Source organism: Bos indicus x Bos taurus, chromosome 3, assembly GCF_003369695.1.
Source record: "Bos indicus x Bos taurus breed Angus x Brahman F1 hybrid chromosome 3, Bos_hybrid_MaternalHap_v2.0, whole genome shotgun sequence".
NCBI lineage: Eukaryota > Metazoa > Chordata > Mammalia > Artiodactyla > Bovidae > Bos > Bos indicus x Bos taurus.
This window is the reverse complement of record NC_040078.1, coordinates 113,374,630-113,390,138: the sequence shown is the minus strand read 5'-3', so window position 1 is coordinate 113,390,138 and position 15,509 is coordinate 113,374,630. Positions and strand designations below refer to the sequence as shown.

General features: G+C 38.9%; 1 protein-coding gene across 10 annotated transcripts in view; it reads left to right on the top strand.

Annotated features, from left to right (window-relative positions):
• Positions 1-643: 643 nt before the first annotated feature.
• Positions 644-15,509, top strand: part of USP40 (ubiquitin specific peptidase 40) — an 89,705-nt gene continuing 74,839 nt past the window's right edge. For 5 of the 10 annotated variants that reach the window (XR_003510446.1, XR_003510442.1, XR_003510444.1 and 2 more), the window contains exons 1-7: positions 644-756; positions 1,843-2,057; positions 5,140-5,207; positions 6,633-6,746; positions 9,345-9,509; positions 11,212-11,358; positions 13,861-14,004. Coding sequence is in view for 5 of the 10 variants with exons in the window: in XM_027537955.1 (XP_027393756.1) it covers positions 1,862-2,057; positions 5,140-5,207; positions 6,633-6,746; positions 9,345-9,509; positions 11,212-11,358; positions 13,861-14,004 (834 nt within the window). In the remaining 5 variants the exon portion in view is untranslated. Of the gene's footprint in view, positions 757-1,842; positions 2,058-4,433; positions 4,568-5,139; positions 5,208-6,632; positions 6,747-9,344; positions 9,510-11,211; positions 11,359-13,860; positions 14,005-15,509 lie in introns of those variants that run through there. The other 5 variants (XR_003510441.1, XM_027537956.1, XM_027537957.1 and 2 more) reach the window with 3 other exon arrangements.

Here is a 15,509-nt window from a genome sequence, read left to right as displayed (position 1 = left end):
AATCTGCCCACAGTGCAGGAGACCCGGGTTCCATCCCTGGGTTGGGAAGATCCTCTGGAGAGGGGAATGGCAACCCAGTCCAGTATTCTTGCCTGGAGAATTCTATGGACAGAGAAGCCTAGAGGGCTGCAGTCCATAGGCAAATAGGGTCCGACACAAAAGTTGGACACGACGGAGCGACTAACACTTTCCTCTTTCCTTTCTTGGATATGAGAGTTGGTGCAGACAAAACAAATACTGAGGACGTTATAAAGGATCAAAGTTATGTGGAACACTTTTCACTGGAGATACACTTGTAAAATGTCTTTGAAAGTACACTGCACCCTTGAAGCTCTACACAAATATTTCCAAGGTTGAAGTAACCTAGCATTAGCCAAGCCAAAAGACAAGCGATCTTTGTATTCTCTAACTAATATGAGTTACGAACAGCAATAAATATAAAACTTTTAAAAAGCGAATGAATGAGTGGCCGCCTGATCCAGCGAACCCGCGAAACCGCCAGTAGGCTAGAAGCGAACACCGTCCATCATACCAGACGGCCGAAATCTCGGCGCAAAAGGACTACATTACCCACGAGATCCTGCGCGGCGGGCCAGCTGTCCCGCAGGGCATCCTGGGAGAAGTAGTCCCCGCGTTCCATAAATTGCCCACGCACGGAGCGGCGGGAGAACTGCATACGCCATCATGGTGGCGCCCCGTTGCTGCGCGTTGTTTCGCTTCCAGTTTTGTCCGGGGCGGGGGTCTGGGCTTTAGGCTGTAAGTGGGGTCGACGGCCGGGGGTCTCGGGAGGGACGAGGCGGGCGTAGGGACTGTGTGGGCGGCACGGCCTGAGGAGGGCGAGGCGAGAGGGTGCTCGGGCCGGCCCCGAGATGGGGTGTCCTCCTGGCGTGGGGATCTGCGGTTCCGCGCCGCGGGGACCTCTTCCGTCTCGCGCCCGTAGGCTCCGCGGTGGCTTGGAAGGACTTGAGGGCCTGGCCTCGGCTGTGGCGTGGGGGAGACCGGAATCCAGACCACGCGCTCGAGGCCACACTTTCACGTTCCATTTTTTTGTGTGCTTTTTTTTTCTGAGGAACGGATTGAAAAGAAAAATAATTTTATTTCAGCGTTTCCTGTCACTTTGGGCTAGGCCCTTTGCGTTTCTCATCTTCCAAGGAACCCTTCTCCACACTCGATGTGAGTGAGACCTTGAGCGGATGCTTAACGTCCCAGGAGCGAATATCGAGATCACTCGATAAATATTGTGAGCCTTTGAGGCCCGACGACTTAAATGGCATTTTTTCCCCCCAGTGAAACTCCGGGCTGTCCAGCTTTGGGGCCGGTATTAAATTCCTGTAGGGATTAATTTGTTCCATTTAACTTTTTTAGCTGACCCAATCTGGTACAAGGAGTGTGAGAAGCAGAGATTTGGGGAAGTGATTCACAGTCCCCAGGCTCTTGTCAACGCTCAGAATCTAGGATTGACTTTGCCACCTCAGCGGATTAGGTGTATTGATGGTTTTTTTTTTTTTCTTTTTTCACTAGTGATATCAGTATGCCTTAAAAAAAAATAGCCGTCATTTATTGTGGGCTAAACCCTATAGACTAAATGCCTTTCTTTCGTTATTTGATTTTTTTTTAAATGACCCTGCATGACAGTTATCCCATTTTTACATGGAACGCAGGTTAAGGAACTCGCACAAGGTCACACAGGTAGTGTGGAACTGGGATGAAAAAAATTCAGGTCTTGCTGCCTCCAAAGCCCAGACTTCTTAAGGAGCAACTTAAAATCTCCCAAGGGGGAGATGTGGGGAAATTCTGTTTTAAAAATAAAGACATTTATATAACATGTCATATTTTTTTAAGGGTAGTATTTAGTTTCACAATGTTTGGGGACCTATTTGAAGAAGATTATTCCAGTGTGTCAAATAATAATGGAAAAGGGAAGAGATTAAAGACCAAAGCTTTGGAGCCACCTGCTCCTAGAGAATTCACCAATTTAAGTGGAATCAGAAATCAGGGTGGAACCTGTTACCTCAATTCCCTTCTTCAGACTCTTCATTTCACACCTGAATTCAGAGGTATGATATGTTACATGCATTTGGCTAGTAATATGTACCCTCATCTCTACATGTAATTAATCATGCAGAATCACAAGTAGATGAATTATTTTAAATGTGTATTCCACAGTATGTGTTCATTGTTCCTATGAGGGACATAAATTGGTAATTCTCTGCAGAGTAATGTGAAGCTTAGATTATGAATATTTTCTGTATGATCACAGTAATGTTCAGTAACAAACTAAAAACCAATGTATTTCTTTTGTAACTCCTTCCTGTAATTTAGAATATGGGGTTTCCCTGGTGGCTCAGGCGTAGAGAATCTGCCTCCCAGTGCAGGAGATGCAGGTTTGATCCCTAGCTGGGGAAGATCCCCTAGAGAAGGAAGTGGCAACTCATTCCAGTATTTTTGCCTGAGAAGTTCCATGGACAGAGGAGCCTGGGGGGCTACAGCCCATGGGGTGGCAAGAGGGTTGGACCCGACTTAGAGACTAAATAGCGTAATTTAAAATACAACGTTAAAGACAGTTTTGTCATGAGGGCCAGTCTTCATTATTGTTTCAGTATTTGTATTTTTTTATCTTCTCAAAGTAATAAACACTTAAACCACAGTTACTCAATGCAGTTATATGCTTCTCTTTGGAGTGGGGAGGTGTCATATTAATTCATACAAACTACAGTCATTTATCTGCAATTCTGAAATCCAGAAAATTCTAACAGCGTAATCTAATAATCTGAACCTGTTTGGCCTCAGACCTTGACCTGATGTGAAACTGTTTCTAGTCTTAATTATCTCACGTGGGCCATACATTTGTTACAGGAATATTAAGGTTAACATTGGTTAATAGATACTATTAGTCCCACACTCTGCTGGGGATGTAATGTTAACATACATAACCCTTTGTTCATAATAACTTTCTAAAATCTGGAAATTCTGAATTCCAGAGATACAGGGTGTTAGATTACAGACCATGTGCAAGGAATAGAAACCCAGTCAAAATAGTTCAATTAACAGATTTTCTTTAAGAATCTAGGGGGAATCTCCTGGAAACCACCTATAGGAAGCTACCTTACCTCCTTGGACCCTTGATTCCTTGCCCCTGTTTTTCTCCACATGTTTGTCCCCAAATCCCTTTGCCAACTAGCTTCCTCTGTAGCGATGTCAGTCTTAACGTTCTTCTACCTTCACATGGCCTTGGAGGGTCCCAGCTACAAAGCTCCATGACTGTAGCTTAGCTCCTCACATGTCTCCGTATTCTGAGGATAGACATCCTGGCTTGTATTCCTATCTCACCCTCTTCCCACCACTACCGAATGTAGCAAAGTTTTGTGATGTTTTTTGTTGTTTCTAAGCTTACAAAGACTTCCTGCCTTCAGAGATTTAGTGTGTAATTATCATCAACCCCTTCCTAGGCCCTTCTAATGGTTTGAATTGAATTTGGGATTTAAGAGTGTCGGTTCTCATCTTGGACTCCATCCACTCCATCAGAATATCCCCCCCAATGCATTCAGTAATTCCACCGTTAAAAGTTTGCAAGATGAATAAGCAGATTCTTACAGAGGTTAAATCTTTCCTAAGTTTTAGTATAATTGAAATTAAAAGAGCAACTTGAAGTAGATAATTAGCCTTTAAAAGAGACTATATAATTGATGAACTTTGCTGTACTGCAGAAACTAACACAACATTGTTATATAGTTGTATATAAATCAACTATACTCAATAAAAATATAAAAATAAAAAATATTTTCATAAATAATCCAAAAAGCCTGAGAAAGATGATTGTTTTGGAAGGCAAGCAGGTCGCTGAGAGTACCGCTAAGCAAGGATAGGACTGAAAACCCCAGGCTCTCCTCCAGCAAAGCAGGTGGCTGGCCAAGCACATGGGTTGACATGTGAGTGTGACTTGTGCACTTGTAAGGCTTAGCATGAATCCTGATGCTCATTGATGGGGAAGTGTAATTTGGAAAAGGGTAAGGACTGACAGAATGAAGGGAAACTTTGGAATCCTTTTTAAAGGAGCAGAACTAGCTTTGGTTCCCCTGTACTCCCAGGTCAGTGTAGCTGGGAATAGTAGGAGATGATTGTAAAAGTCTCTCTATGGTTTTTATGATTTAACATTTGTGTATACAACCTTCATATTTTTTTCTTTTCCAATTCCTGCTGGGAACTCAGGGAGAATGTAACAGTAATCAATAAGGCAGTAGTGGTTTTCAGTGCAAGACAATATCTGTTCCATCCCTTCTCCCTCAAGTAAATCAGAGTCTCCCAGTAGGAGTTCCTGTCTGAATACAGACTTCCCAACGATTCAAATGTGCCGCATTGGATGGCATTCCTAGATACTGAATTAAAAGAAAATGCTGGAGACCAGCAGTGGGTTACCAACTTTTCTTTTCCAGGTAAGCTCACTGCCATCTGCTATTACCCCTGATGCAGAAAAGATATTTTCTTACCAAAAAAGAGAAAGGCATAATCTCAGAGTTAAAGGTGCTCCTCCTTATGAAAGAATGGTTGGCATTCTCACTTGTGTCTTGTAAGTGTTGTAATCCTATTAAATATTTCCTAATTCTACTCTTGTGGCCTTTGGAACCCATTGCCATAGGCAGTCGGAAGCCACCAAAGATTTATGGTGTTGCAGGGTTTTTAATTGTATGATTTTCCTTTTACAGCTCTCTCATATTGAAACCTTAGCTTCCACTTTATAGTCCATGGTTAAAAGTAGTGTTGCTGTTGTTTAGTCACTAAGTCCTGTCCTACTCCTTCACAGCCCCATGGACAGTAGCCCACAGGCTTCTCTGTCCATGGGATTTCCCAGGCAAGAATACTGTAGTGGGTTGCCGTTTCCTTCTCCAGGGAATCTTCCTGACCCAGGATCAAACCTGCATTTCCTGCATTGGCAGGCAGATTCTTTACCACTGAGCCACCAGGGAAGCCCCAAAATAAAGCTACCAGAAAGCAAAATGTGTGGTCTAGGGATATAAATATTGTCATAATCTTATTTCTGAATCTTTAGCTGATTTTAACTGGTTGCCTTGGCTTTCTAAAACAGTTTTCAAAAAATGAAATAATGTCATTTACATCTCTTGATTCTGCTTTTTTGTTTAGAAGCGTTATTCTCTCTTGGCCTGGAAGAGCTTGGTTCGTTAGAGGACAAGGATAAACCTGATGCAAAGGTATTAAATCCATGATTTACAGGGGATTTTTGAAATATTAAGGAGATGGTTTAAGGAAAGAATTAAATTCCTTATTCATAGAAATCAGTAATTTTATTAATTACCAAATTATAATCTTTATTTTAGAAAGCACTTTGCCCTGTACCTTACTGGTAAGGGAATTTCCCTTCCAGAGAATTGCTTTCCAATTGTAATGCTGCTATTGTTTTATAGACAGCCTCACTCTCCCCTGAGGAGATACTTGCAAATCATCCACACCAAAAACCAAAAACCACTACCAAAAAACCCACTTAATGCACTTACATGTAGCAAGAACAAAAACAGAGACCAGTATTCTCTCAGTCTGGTATTCTGGAGATAAACTGAGGAATTGGCTTACTATAAGTGCATATCTTGGAGAAGGCAATGGCACCCCACTCCAGTCCTCTTGCCTGGAAAATCCCATGGACGGAGGAGCCTGGTAGGCTGCAGTCCATGGGGTCGCTAAGAGTCAGACACGACTGAGCGACTTCACTTTCACTTTTCACTTTCATCCATTGGAGAAGGAAATGGCAACCCGCTCCAGTGTTCTTGCCTGGAGAATCTCGGGACGCGAGAGCCTGGTGGGCTGTCATCTCTGGGGTCGCACAGAGTCAGACATGACTGAAGCAACTCAGCAGCAGCAGCAGCAAATGAATATCTAATCATGTTCCTCCCTTGCTTAAATATCATTCAGAAATTTATCACCCCCAGACTACACTCTGTACTTATCTTAGTAAGAGTTTCATGATCAGCCCAGTGTCTCTCAAACTCTGTGTATGGCAAAGAGCCTGGTTTTTTGTTTTGTTTTGTTTTTTTCTCAATCTGTTGCAGATCAGACTTTTGTTATAAAGAAATGTTATGACAATGCAAAATTGCTGTAAAGTGTCTGGCATATTCTCACTTTAGATATTAAATCCAGTCTTCAGAGCAGACTCTGAGCAGCATTCTCAGTGTCCCAGCACACACCACAGGGGCAGAATGGGTGTGGTGCCGGCAGGAAGAAAGCAAAGGCAGGGTGCACCGGCCCTGTGAGATTTTTGCGGCTGGAAAGTTTTCCATAGGGAGTATGTCTGTATTTGAGCAGTTTTGGAAAAAGGATGAAATTGTTGGAGAGTTAAAGTCCTGTCAGTCTGTGGTTAATTGGGTGGTTTATTAGGGCCAGTTTGGGTTTTAATATTAATCTGTACTATGCCAAGGTAGAGAGTTCCAGGTAGCTAAGAATTGTATTGAATTAGAATTTTCAAAGAAAAATAAATGTGTTCATCCTTCACAGTATCCGTAAATTTTCTCCTGAGTGAACTAAATCGACTAGGAGATAGGAGAACACTAGTACACAGTTCTTTTAAAAATGCCCAGCCAACATTTAAAACATTTAATCTAGGAGCACGTTTGTTTCTCATTCAGGTCCGAATCATACCTTTGCAGTTACAGCGGTTGTTTGCACAACTTCTCCTCTTAGACCAGAAAGCTGTATCCACAGCCGACCTCACTGACAGCTTTGGGTGGACCAGTGATGAGGTACGAAGGTCAGCTTTCCAGGGAAATATTACCAGCAATAAAGAGTGAACACTGGCTTCATGTTATCTAGCTTCCTTTAATTTTATCTTATGGTCTCAGGATATTGTTTAAATATTTACTTCTAATACAACACAATTACAAGCCAGAAATACATTTTAGACATTTGCTGTTACTCAGGATTTTATGAATGGATGTCATTTGGGGTTGGGGAAAGGGGTTGTGGATACAGGGGAAAATGTTTATAAGAGCTGGTTTTTAATCATTTCTACCCTTTGTACAGTGTAGTTGAGATGTGATACCTGTTATGTTAGTGGAATATTGCCATTTTTATAGAAAACCACTTATCAACTTAAAAAGCTGACTAGCAGTTAATATATCTGCCTTTATGTGTTTAAATCTGGATATTCCAATTTTGAACATTTTCTTCAAGCAAAACAGTGAAATCATTCTTGGCAGGTCTTTTCATTTTCCCTGTCCTGCCTTTCTCCTGACTCGCTTCATTTTCTTCCTGTATCCTACTGTGTGTGTGGCCTTCCTCCTGGTTTTTTTTTTTTTTTTTGCTTGCACTCCTAAAGGGTATTTCACTATATGCAAACACTAAACCTGTGCAGCACTAAGTGAAGATGCACACTGTCAATACTGATGAGCTGTTAGCTGTACAAAGTCAAAATCAGGTCTTCACTTTTTTATGGAATAGATGTATTTTTGCAGAGATGAAGGTATGGGAGACCACCACAGAATTTAAAGAGGCAATGATCAGAATAAGGTTATGTTGCCTTCAGAAATAAACTGTGAACTCTTGTCTTCTAACCAGTAACACTAATTAACTGGACAATGCTATGTGGTTGAAAAAGTCAGGTTTGGGCTTGGAAGTAAAATAGGGTATAATACATTCCCTTAACAGTGTATGTTACGTTTCTGGTGTAGGGCAGGTGCTTAGGGTGAATTCCTTTTTCTTTCCTTATTTTAAAGGTATTGTCTTGTCTTAAATTATTGAGATATAGTTCACATGCCCTAAGATTCACTCTTTGAAAGGGTACAAGTTCAGTGGTTTTTTAGTATATTCAGAGTTGTACAAGCATCACAAGGGTTGTACAATGGTCACTACAGTCAACTTTAGGACATTTTTTCACTACCACCAAAAGAAACCACGTACCCATTAGCAGTTCCTCCCCAGCCCTGCGTGCCCTTTCCCTGAGTCCCTGGCCACCGTTTTTCTCCTCTGTCTCTGTGGATTTGCCTCTTCTGGACACTTCACAGAAATTGTTTCATATAATACGTGAACTTTTGTAGCTAACATCTTTCATGTAAGTTTTCAAAATTTATTCATGTTGTAGTATGTTTCAGCACTTCATTCCTTTTTATTACCAGATAATACTCTATCAGATGGATATGCCTCTGTGTTTTGGCTTCTTTTAACCTAGTCATCAGTTGATGGATTTCTCTTTGTTTAGATAAAGAGCTTCCTCTTGTTGGCTTCATCCTTCTTAAAGATGTGAAAACCTGATTGATTGATTTCTAAATGAAATCTTGTAGGAAACCCTCTCAGACTGACCTGCAGTGGTAGAGAGGTCTTGGAGACACCTTTGCCAAACTTAGGATCGTTCAGAAACAGAGCTTGAAAACTTCCGCAAACTTTCTGTCCCATCAGAGCAAGTGATATTGGAGAAATTTATATCACCTAGTATCTTGTGTGTCAGAAACTGAGAAAAAGATCTTAGGTCCCACATCTTTTTCCAGCTTTCATCCCTTTATCAGCTTCTCTTCCCATGAAATGTACCTTGAAAATCATCTTCTCAGCCCACTCCTCTGCACCCTCCATTTACTCCTCTCCCTCCTTTCTACCCTTCCAGTCACAGTCACTCACGGCGTCCACGTGCCAAGTCCAGGAGACACTGCTCCACTCCCTGCAGCCCTCAGTAGTGGCGCTCACCACCCTTGCTGATGTTCCTGGCTCTTCCTCGGGCTCCTGTGCTGGTTTTTGTGTTCGCCATTCCTATATGTTGGTGTGCCCCTTGACTTTGGATTGATAAATGGTTCTCGTCCTCTTCACACACAGTTTCATACAAGGATTTCTCGGTGGCTTTCAAGTTAATCTGCAGGTTAAGGCAGATCCCATCAGAGTGTTTCTCCAGGCAGTGTGTTAGTCTTGCTTTGTTGGTCCACATGTCAAAGCAGTAAGCTCTGTTCTTCTCAAACGCTGATGATTCAGAGTGTTTACCTGTCCCTCTGATCTGTGATTTCTCTGTGCACACGCTGCCTGACTGTTCTCTGTCTGTTCTGTTCCTTCCTCTCCTCTGGCACAGCCATGTATGTGGTTTCCTGCCAAACAAATGCACTTTCCTGTTCTCGGGTGACTTGAGTTATGTGTACACACTGAACACCATCTGTTTGTTTTTTCATTTTGTAGTAAAAGTGAGAATAGGTGGTGATCTCTTAGCCTGCTCTCAGCTCATTTAGCTTAGTCATCCTTACATTTGATGGAGGCTTGCCTTTGGATTTCTAAATAAGTCTTGTGTTTTTCAACTAATATCACTTAAAATCTGTTTTTAAAATTCTGAAGCACAAAATTACATTTAAAAGTTACCTGTTTTATAGGAAATGAGGCAACATGATGTGCAGGAACTGAATCGAATTCTCTTTAGTGCTTTGGAAACTTCTTTAGTTGGAACCTCCGGCCATGACCTCATCAACCGTCTATATCACGGAACCATTGTTAACCAGATTGTTTGTAAAGAATGTAAGAATGTCAGTGAAAAGCAGGTGAATATGCAAGAGTATTTTAGTAATAAGTTAAATCATAAATTATAATTCATGTAATTAAATCTGTGATCTGTACCATATGAGGATTAATGTGCTTATTACTATAAATAACCATCACTTTTTTCCTTGTACTCTAGATGCTCCCAGATTATAAATTTATAATCCAGATTTCTCCATGTAAACTGAAAGAAGTAGATATCTTAAGATATAGCTTAAATCTTCTATTTAGCGCTCTAATATTTAGAAAGTAGATTTGGGGAATATTTACAGTAGGGACCTGTGGCACCATAAGAAAAGCCAATGTCGTCATGGGTCAGTGGTTGGAATATCGTAAAGAAAGTCACTTGGGTAATAAAAACAGAAAACACTGAGGAATGTTTAACAAATCTGTAATTATATATTGGATTTAGTTTATTGATGTCCCTCAGAAAGCTCGTTCGTATGTGTGTGCTTATGTTTAAATATTATATATATAAAGCTATCATAATCCTGTTTAAACTGGTGTAACCTTCAATTATTTGTCCTAACAGATTGTCCATTTTATGTAGTTAGAAATTTGCTTATGTAAATTTAATAATCACTGCTTGCACTACAAATCTTATATAACAAATTATTTCATCACTGAACCATTGTCCTTTAATAAAAACCTTCTTTTCTTATGGCAAGATTTATAGAAAGTTTATATGTTTGTATAAGTAAAAAATTAAATGCCATTTTCTAAGTGTTGCATTAATTGCCTTTTTGAAGTATATATATATATATATTCTATATATTTAAATGATAAAGTATTGGGCATAAAAAAGACTTTGAACCCTTATTGTGTATCATAATAGATTTGGCCAGCCTGGTTTGGAAATATTAAGATGTTATGTGTATGTGGGTTACTATATGATTGACCACTATAATGTAATGATTCACAAAGTAATTTTAAAACATAATGTACATGAAGGCACATTATAAATTAGGCATTAACTTTTCACGTATCTATCTTGTAAACTATGTATGAACGTTAGTCTTACTGCTTTGGAATTCCAACATGAACTAATTAACTAGTGCTATTTTATGATCCCCATAATCCATCAAGGTAATGCTGTTGCACGAACACACATGCAAAATTATAAATGTGCTTTCAACTTGTCAAATTGTGTCTGTTTAATATTGGAAATATGTTGTAATTCAAAGGTAATTTTAGTAGAATTAGTAGACTCACATTTTAAAAAATATCCTCCTCTTAATTTTCATGAAAATACCTTTATGTCCTGGCTGAAAATAATTTTTTTTCTTAAACTAACCCTAGCAGAAGAGGGGGAAGCAGGGTTTACAATAGAGTCCAACCATAGCCTTGCTGTGCCTGCCTGGAGACTAACATAGTACTAATGAACTGCACATACACTCTTCTCAATTCATGCGTTCAGTGGTTTATTTCCTGATAAAAATAGGTTTTATTGTATCTACAGTGAACTCGTAAATTGGCTCCTGATATATTTTAAGCTGAGTTATAATTTGCTTGAGAAAGAATAATTTATTGTTATGAATCTCACCATATCTACTTGGGAGACCTATGCCTTCATATATAGAAAAGATATATGTGTTTTAAAAAAGAATATATGTGTGATTATTCCCAGTGTATGTTTGAGTTGGTGATCTGTTTGTGAACATTTGTGGAATTGTATTTTCAATGTTATGTTCATGTATATTTCAGGAAGATTTCCTAGATCTAACAGTAGCAGTCAAAAATGTATCAGGTTTGGAAGATGCACTCTGGAACATGTATGTAGAGGAGGAAGTTTTTGACTGTGACAACTTATACCACTGTGGAAACTGTGACAGGCTGGTTAAAGCAGCAAAGGTAAAGATAGACCCCTGCCTCTTGTGAGGGTGTGCAGGTAGTCCTTGGAGCAGGAACGCCTGTCAAGTGCAGCCACCTTGTGTGAGACGTACATGAAGCTTTTAATCAGTAATAAGGATGGAAAAGACATGTCCTTACACTGTATATATTTGTATTTTAATTTTTTTTACAGTATTTTTTAAGCTTTCAACCTCACAGTTCATTCAACTTCTTTCTCTCCCGGGAAAAATTTATTTGTAGCTCAGTGTTTCTTAAATAAACCTTTTTTTTTTCCTTTGGAAGTTACTATTATGAAGAAGGCAATATATTTTTATATCTGCCAACTAGGAAGCTTGTTGAGCTTTCAGTTTTTTTGGTCTGCCACTATGAAAACAGAGAGCTTTATTTTTTGCATATGCAGTTATTGTACAATATTGATATATATGTTGATAGGTATCTTCCTTGATGCTAACAAATCTAATATGGCTTTTCCTTCTCCCCCCATTGAAAGTACCTAACTTGACAGGACTTGACAAAGTACATCAGGGTTTTTCTTCATACAACAAAGCAAAGCAAAATATAGAAGAAAAAGAAAACAAGATTTAAGCAAGTGATTTATTTTGCAACGTGGCATCAACTCAGCTGCTATTATTATGTGTAGTAGGAACTCTTTCACTGCTTGTAGATGATATGACAGGCTGTTCATTAACCTGCTAACCTTGAACTCAGTTGAACCAGTGGTTATTGAGCCCTGACTTAAAAAACTACCACAAAAGATTTATCTTTGCAGTTATTCTGTTAAGACAGAGTGATAGCACTATTCCTAGAGCTGACAATATTGAATTTTCCAACAAAGAAAATGAGGGTTGATTTAGACAGCACATGGTATTGATTTGGATCCTGGAGACTGTAGGTGAAAATGTGATAAAAACAATAAACTCCATGCCTGTAGCGTTCACAGTGGGATCTGAAACCAGGATTTGAAAACAATTTTATATTGTTTAATATTTATTTCCATCTAGCCTTTGCCCTTTTATAAACCCAAAGAGAAAGGCTTATTTTTTGCTTACTTATTTTGTATTTCCTTGTTGGTATTACAACTACAACCTAATAAAATAAATATAAAATTTAGAGGATGGAGCATCATGGGAAAGACAAATACATGCTTAGTTCTGGTTGAACTTAATTTGCACATTGGTAAAATAAGAACCTTTTGCCAAACAAAAATAATTCTTGCATGCACCTTTTATGTCATTGGTTTAATTCATTTTCAGTGAAAATTTTTTGATTTTGATATTTTTAAAGTTGCCTTCTAGTTGCATTAGATTTACTGTATTCTAAGGTTAGGCTTGGTTGTGGTACCTAAATTAATGTATATTTTCTTGTTCTGGGCAGTCTTTCTTTTCTCGCCACATTATAGTTGAGTTGCTCACTTTTTTTAGATGCATTTTTTTTTAGCTAGTGTGAAAATCTGCCATGTTGTTAGATTGCTGCTTTTTCATTTAATTTCTTTTTCACCCACTAGATTTGTAGAATTGCTGTCTTATATATTTTTAGGAATGTTAGATATTTATGATTATGGATAATTTTATATATGGGGAAGGATTTTTTTTTGCCCCTTCACATTGCCATTAATAAGGGATTTGGGAGTCTTCCATGGTGGCTCAGATGGTAAAGTGTCTGCCTGCAATGCGGGAGACCCGGGTTTGATCCCTGGGTTGGGAAGATCTCCTGGAGAAGGAAATGGCAACCCACTCCAGTACTCTTGCCTGGAGAATCCCATGGATGGAGGAGCCTGGTAGGCCACAGTCCATGGGGTCGCAAAGAGTCAAACATGACTGAGCTACTTCACTTTCACTTCATGCCTTTAAAATAAAGAGCAGCTCAATATAGTGTTTTGTTTTAAAGCAAGGCATTAAAATAAAAAATATTTTATTATCTGCTTTTAAGGACAGTAACTAGAAAAAACCCCAGTCAATGGATCTCAGTGTTTGGGAAGTTAGAGTCCTTTTGAAAGTCTAATGAAAGCTGTGGATCTTCTCCCCAGAAAAATACACACAAATACACATAATATTTTCATATAATTTAAAGGATTCGGATCCGTTGAAACAGTCCCTAGGTCGAAGGTGAAAGAGCTCCAGCTCTTCAGTAAATAAGAGCTGTGTAAACTCGAGTCAGTGACTGAGGGGAAAGGTGAAAGGTCAGGGCTCGGGCAGGAAAGAAGCACTCTTTGGGAGGAAGCACCCTCATCAGATAGCTTTAATTTTATTTAGGATAGCAACATTAAAACATACACGTGCACTGTAAATTTTTAGGTGTAAGCATAAGTGAGCGATGTCAACTTTTAGCACTAAAATAGATGAGTTTATGTCAAGAGCTGTATTGAATCCACAATGATTAGTTTATGTGACTTAAGGACATTTCTCTTAAAACTGTGTCATAGGTTGCCTTTTTATACCTTATGAAGTGTTATTCTTTTATATAATTCAGCTTTTAAAATTTACATTTTTTTTCTTTTGACAGTCGGCCAAATTACGTAAGCTGCCTCCCTTTCTTACAATTTCATTATTAAGATTTAATTTTGATTTTGTGAAGTGTGAACGATACAAGGAAACAAGCTGTTATACATTCCCTCTCCGGATCAATCTCAAGCCTTTTTGTGAACAGGTTTGAACTATTTTGTTTTGAAATTCTTTCTTTTCCCCTCTAAAGGAGAATGTTTTGTTGACCTGATTTGCAGTTTGCTTAGTGCAGTCTCTCAGCCTTGGCACTGTTAAAATTTGTATGCTCAGTTGCTCAGTCGTGTCCAACTCTTTGTGGTTCCAAAGACTGTAGCCTGCCAGGCTCCTCTGTCCACGGAGTTTGCCAGGCAAGAACACTGGAGTGGGTTGCCATGCCCTCCTCCAGGGGATCCTCCTCATCCAGGAATCCAGCCAGCGTCTCTTATGTCTCCTGCATTGGCGGCTGGATTCTCTACCACCACACCACCTGGGCAGCCCCCGTTAATGTTTAGAATTGCGTAATTCTCTGTTGTGGTGGGATTGTGCATGTATTTTAGGATGTTAAGCAACATCCCTGGCCTCTGCCTAGTAGATGACAGTAGCATCTCCCGCTTCTGTGCCCAGAAGTGACAAAAATGTCTTCAGACTTTGCCGAATGTCTGTGTCTCCTGAGGAGAGGAAAGGTGGGTAAAATTGCTCCTGGTTGAGAACCACTAGTTTATTACAGTCCTTTTTAATTTCCAAGTATGGATTTATTTCTAGTTTGTTTTTTTTTTCCCTTAACTCTCCTTGAGAAATCTTTGAAATGAAAGTTTAAGAATAGAATTAGAAAAGACCCTGCAATAGGAAAAATTAACATTCAGTAGGATGTTCTATTTGGATCTAGTTTACTTTAGATGCAAAAATGAATTACACATTTAGAAAGCGAATGAGAAATTGGAATGTCACTAGTGTAGAATTTGTAATCCTTAAGACATGGGGAAAAAATGTTTAAAAACAAATTAATTACATAATCAGCCTACTTTATAAGCTGTTTAAAAATATTTCCTGTTCGGTTGCTATACATGCTAAGATCAGAGTGATGAGACTGATGCATTTCTTGTTAAAAACCATTCTTTATATGTTTGAGACCAGAAGATTAATTAGCCAGCTATAGAGTTTCTTTGTATCAAAGTAATCTTTTTCTAAATGGTTTTAAATCCCGGTGGACCTTCCTCAGCCTAGTTACCAAGCTTTTGGGTTTTATAATTATACTAATTTCCATTGAAAGGTTCTAATGTCTTGGCTCTGAGCCTATTACCAGCATACACAGAATAAACAGGTTTTCCAGGGTACTTTTCCCTGCTCCTATTTGCTGCCTGAAAAAAAAATTCATTTTTAAATAATTGACTTATTTCTCCCTGTCTCAGTTTTATTGAGAAATAATTGACCCACATCACTTGTATAAGTTTAAGGTGTACAGAATGATGGCTTGGTTTACAAATAATATGAAACGATTACCTCAATAGGTTTAGTTAACTTCCATTATCAAATATAGAAAAATTTTTGTCCTTTTATAAAAAGTAGTTTGTCACATGATTTTAACATATGTTGAAATAACAAAACTGAAAAAAGCAAGACATTGAGCATCTAAGAAATTCACAGCAATTTTGCTTTTTGATTTCTATATTA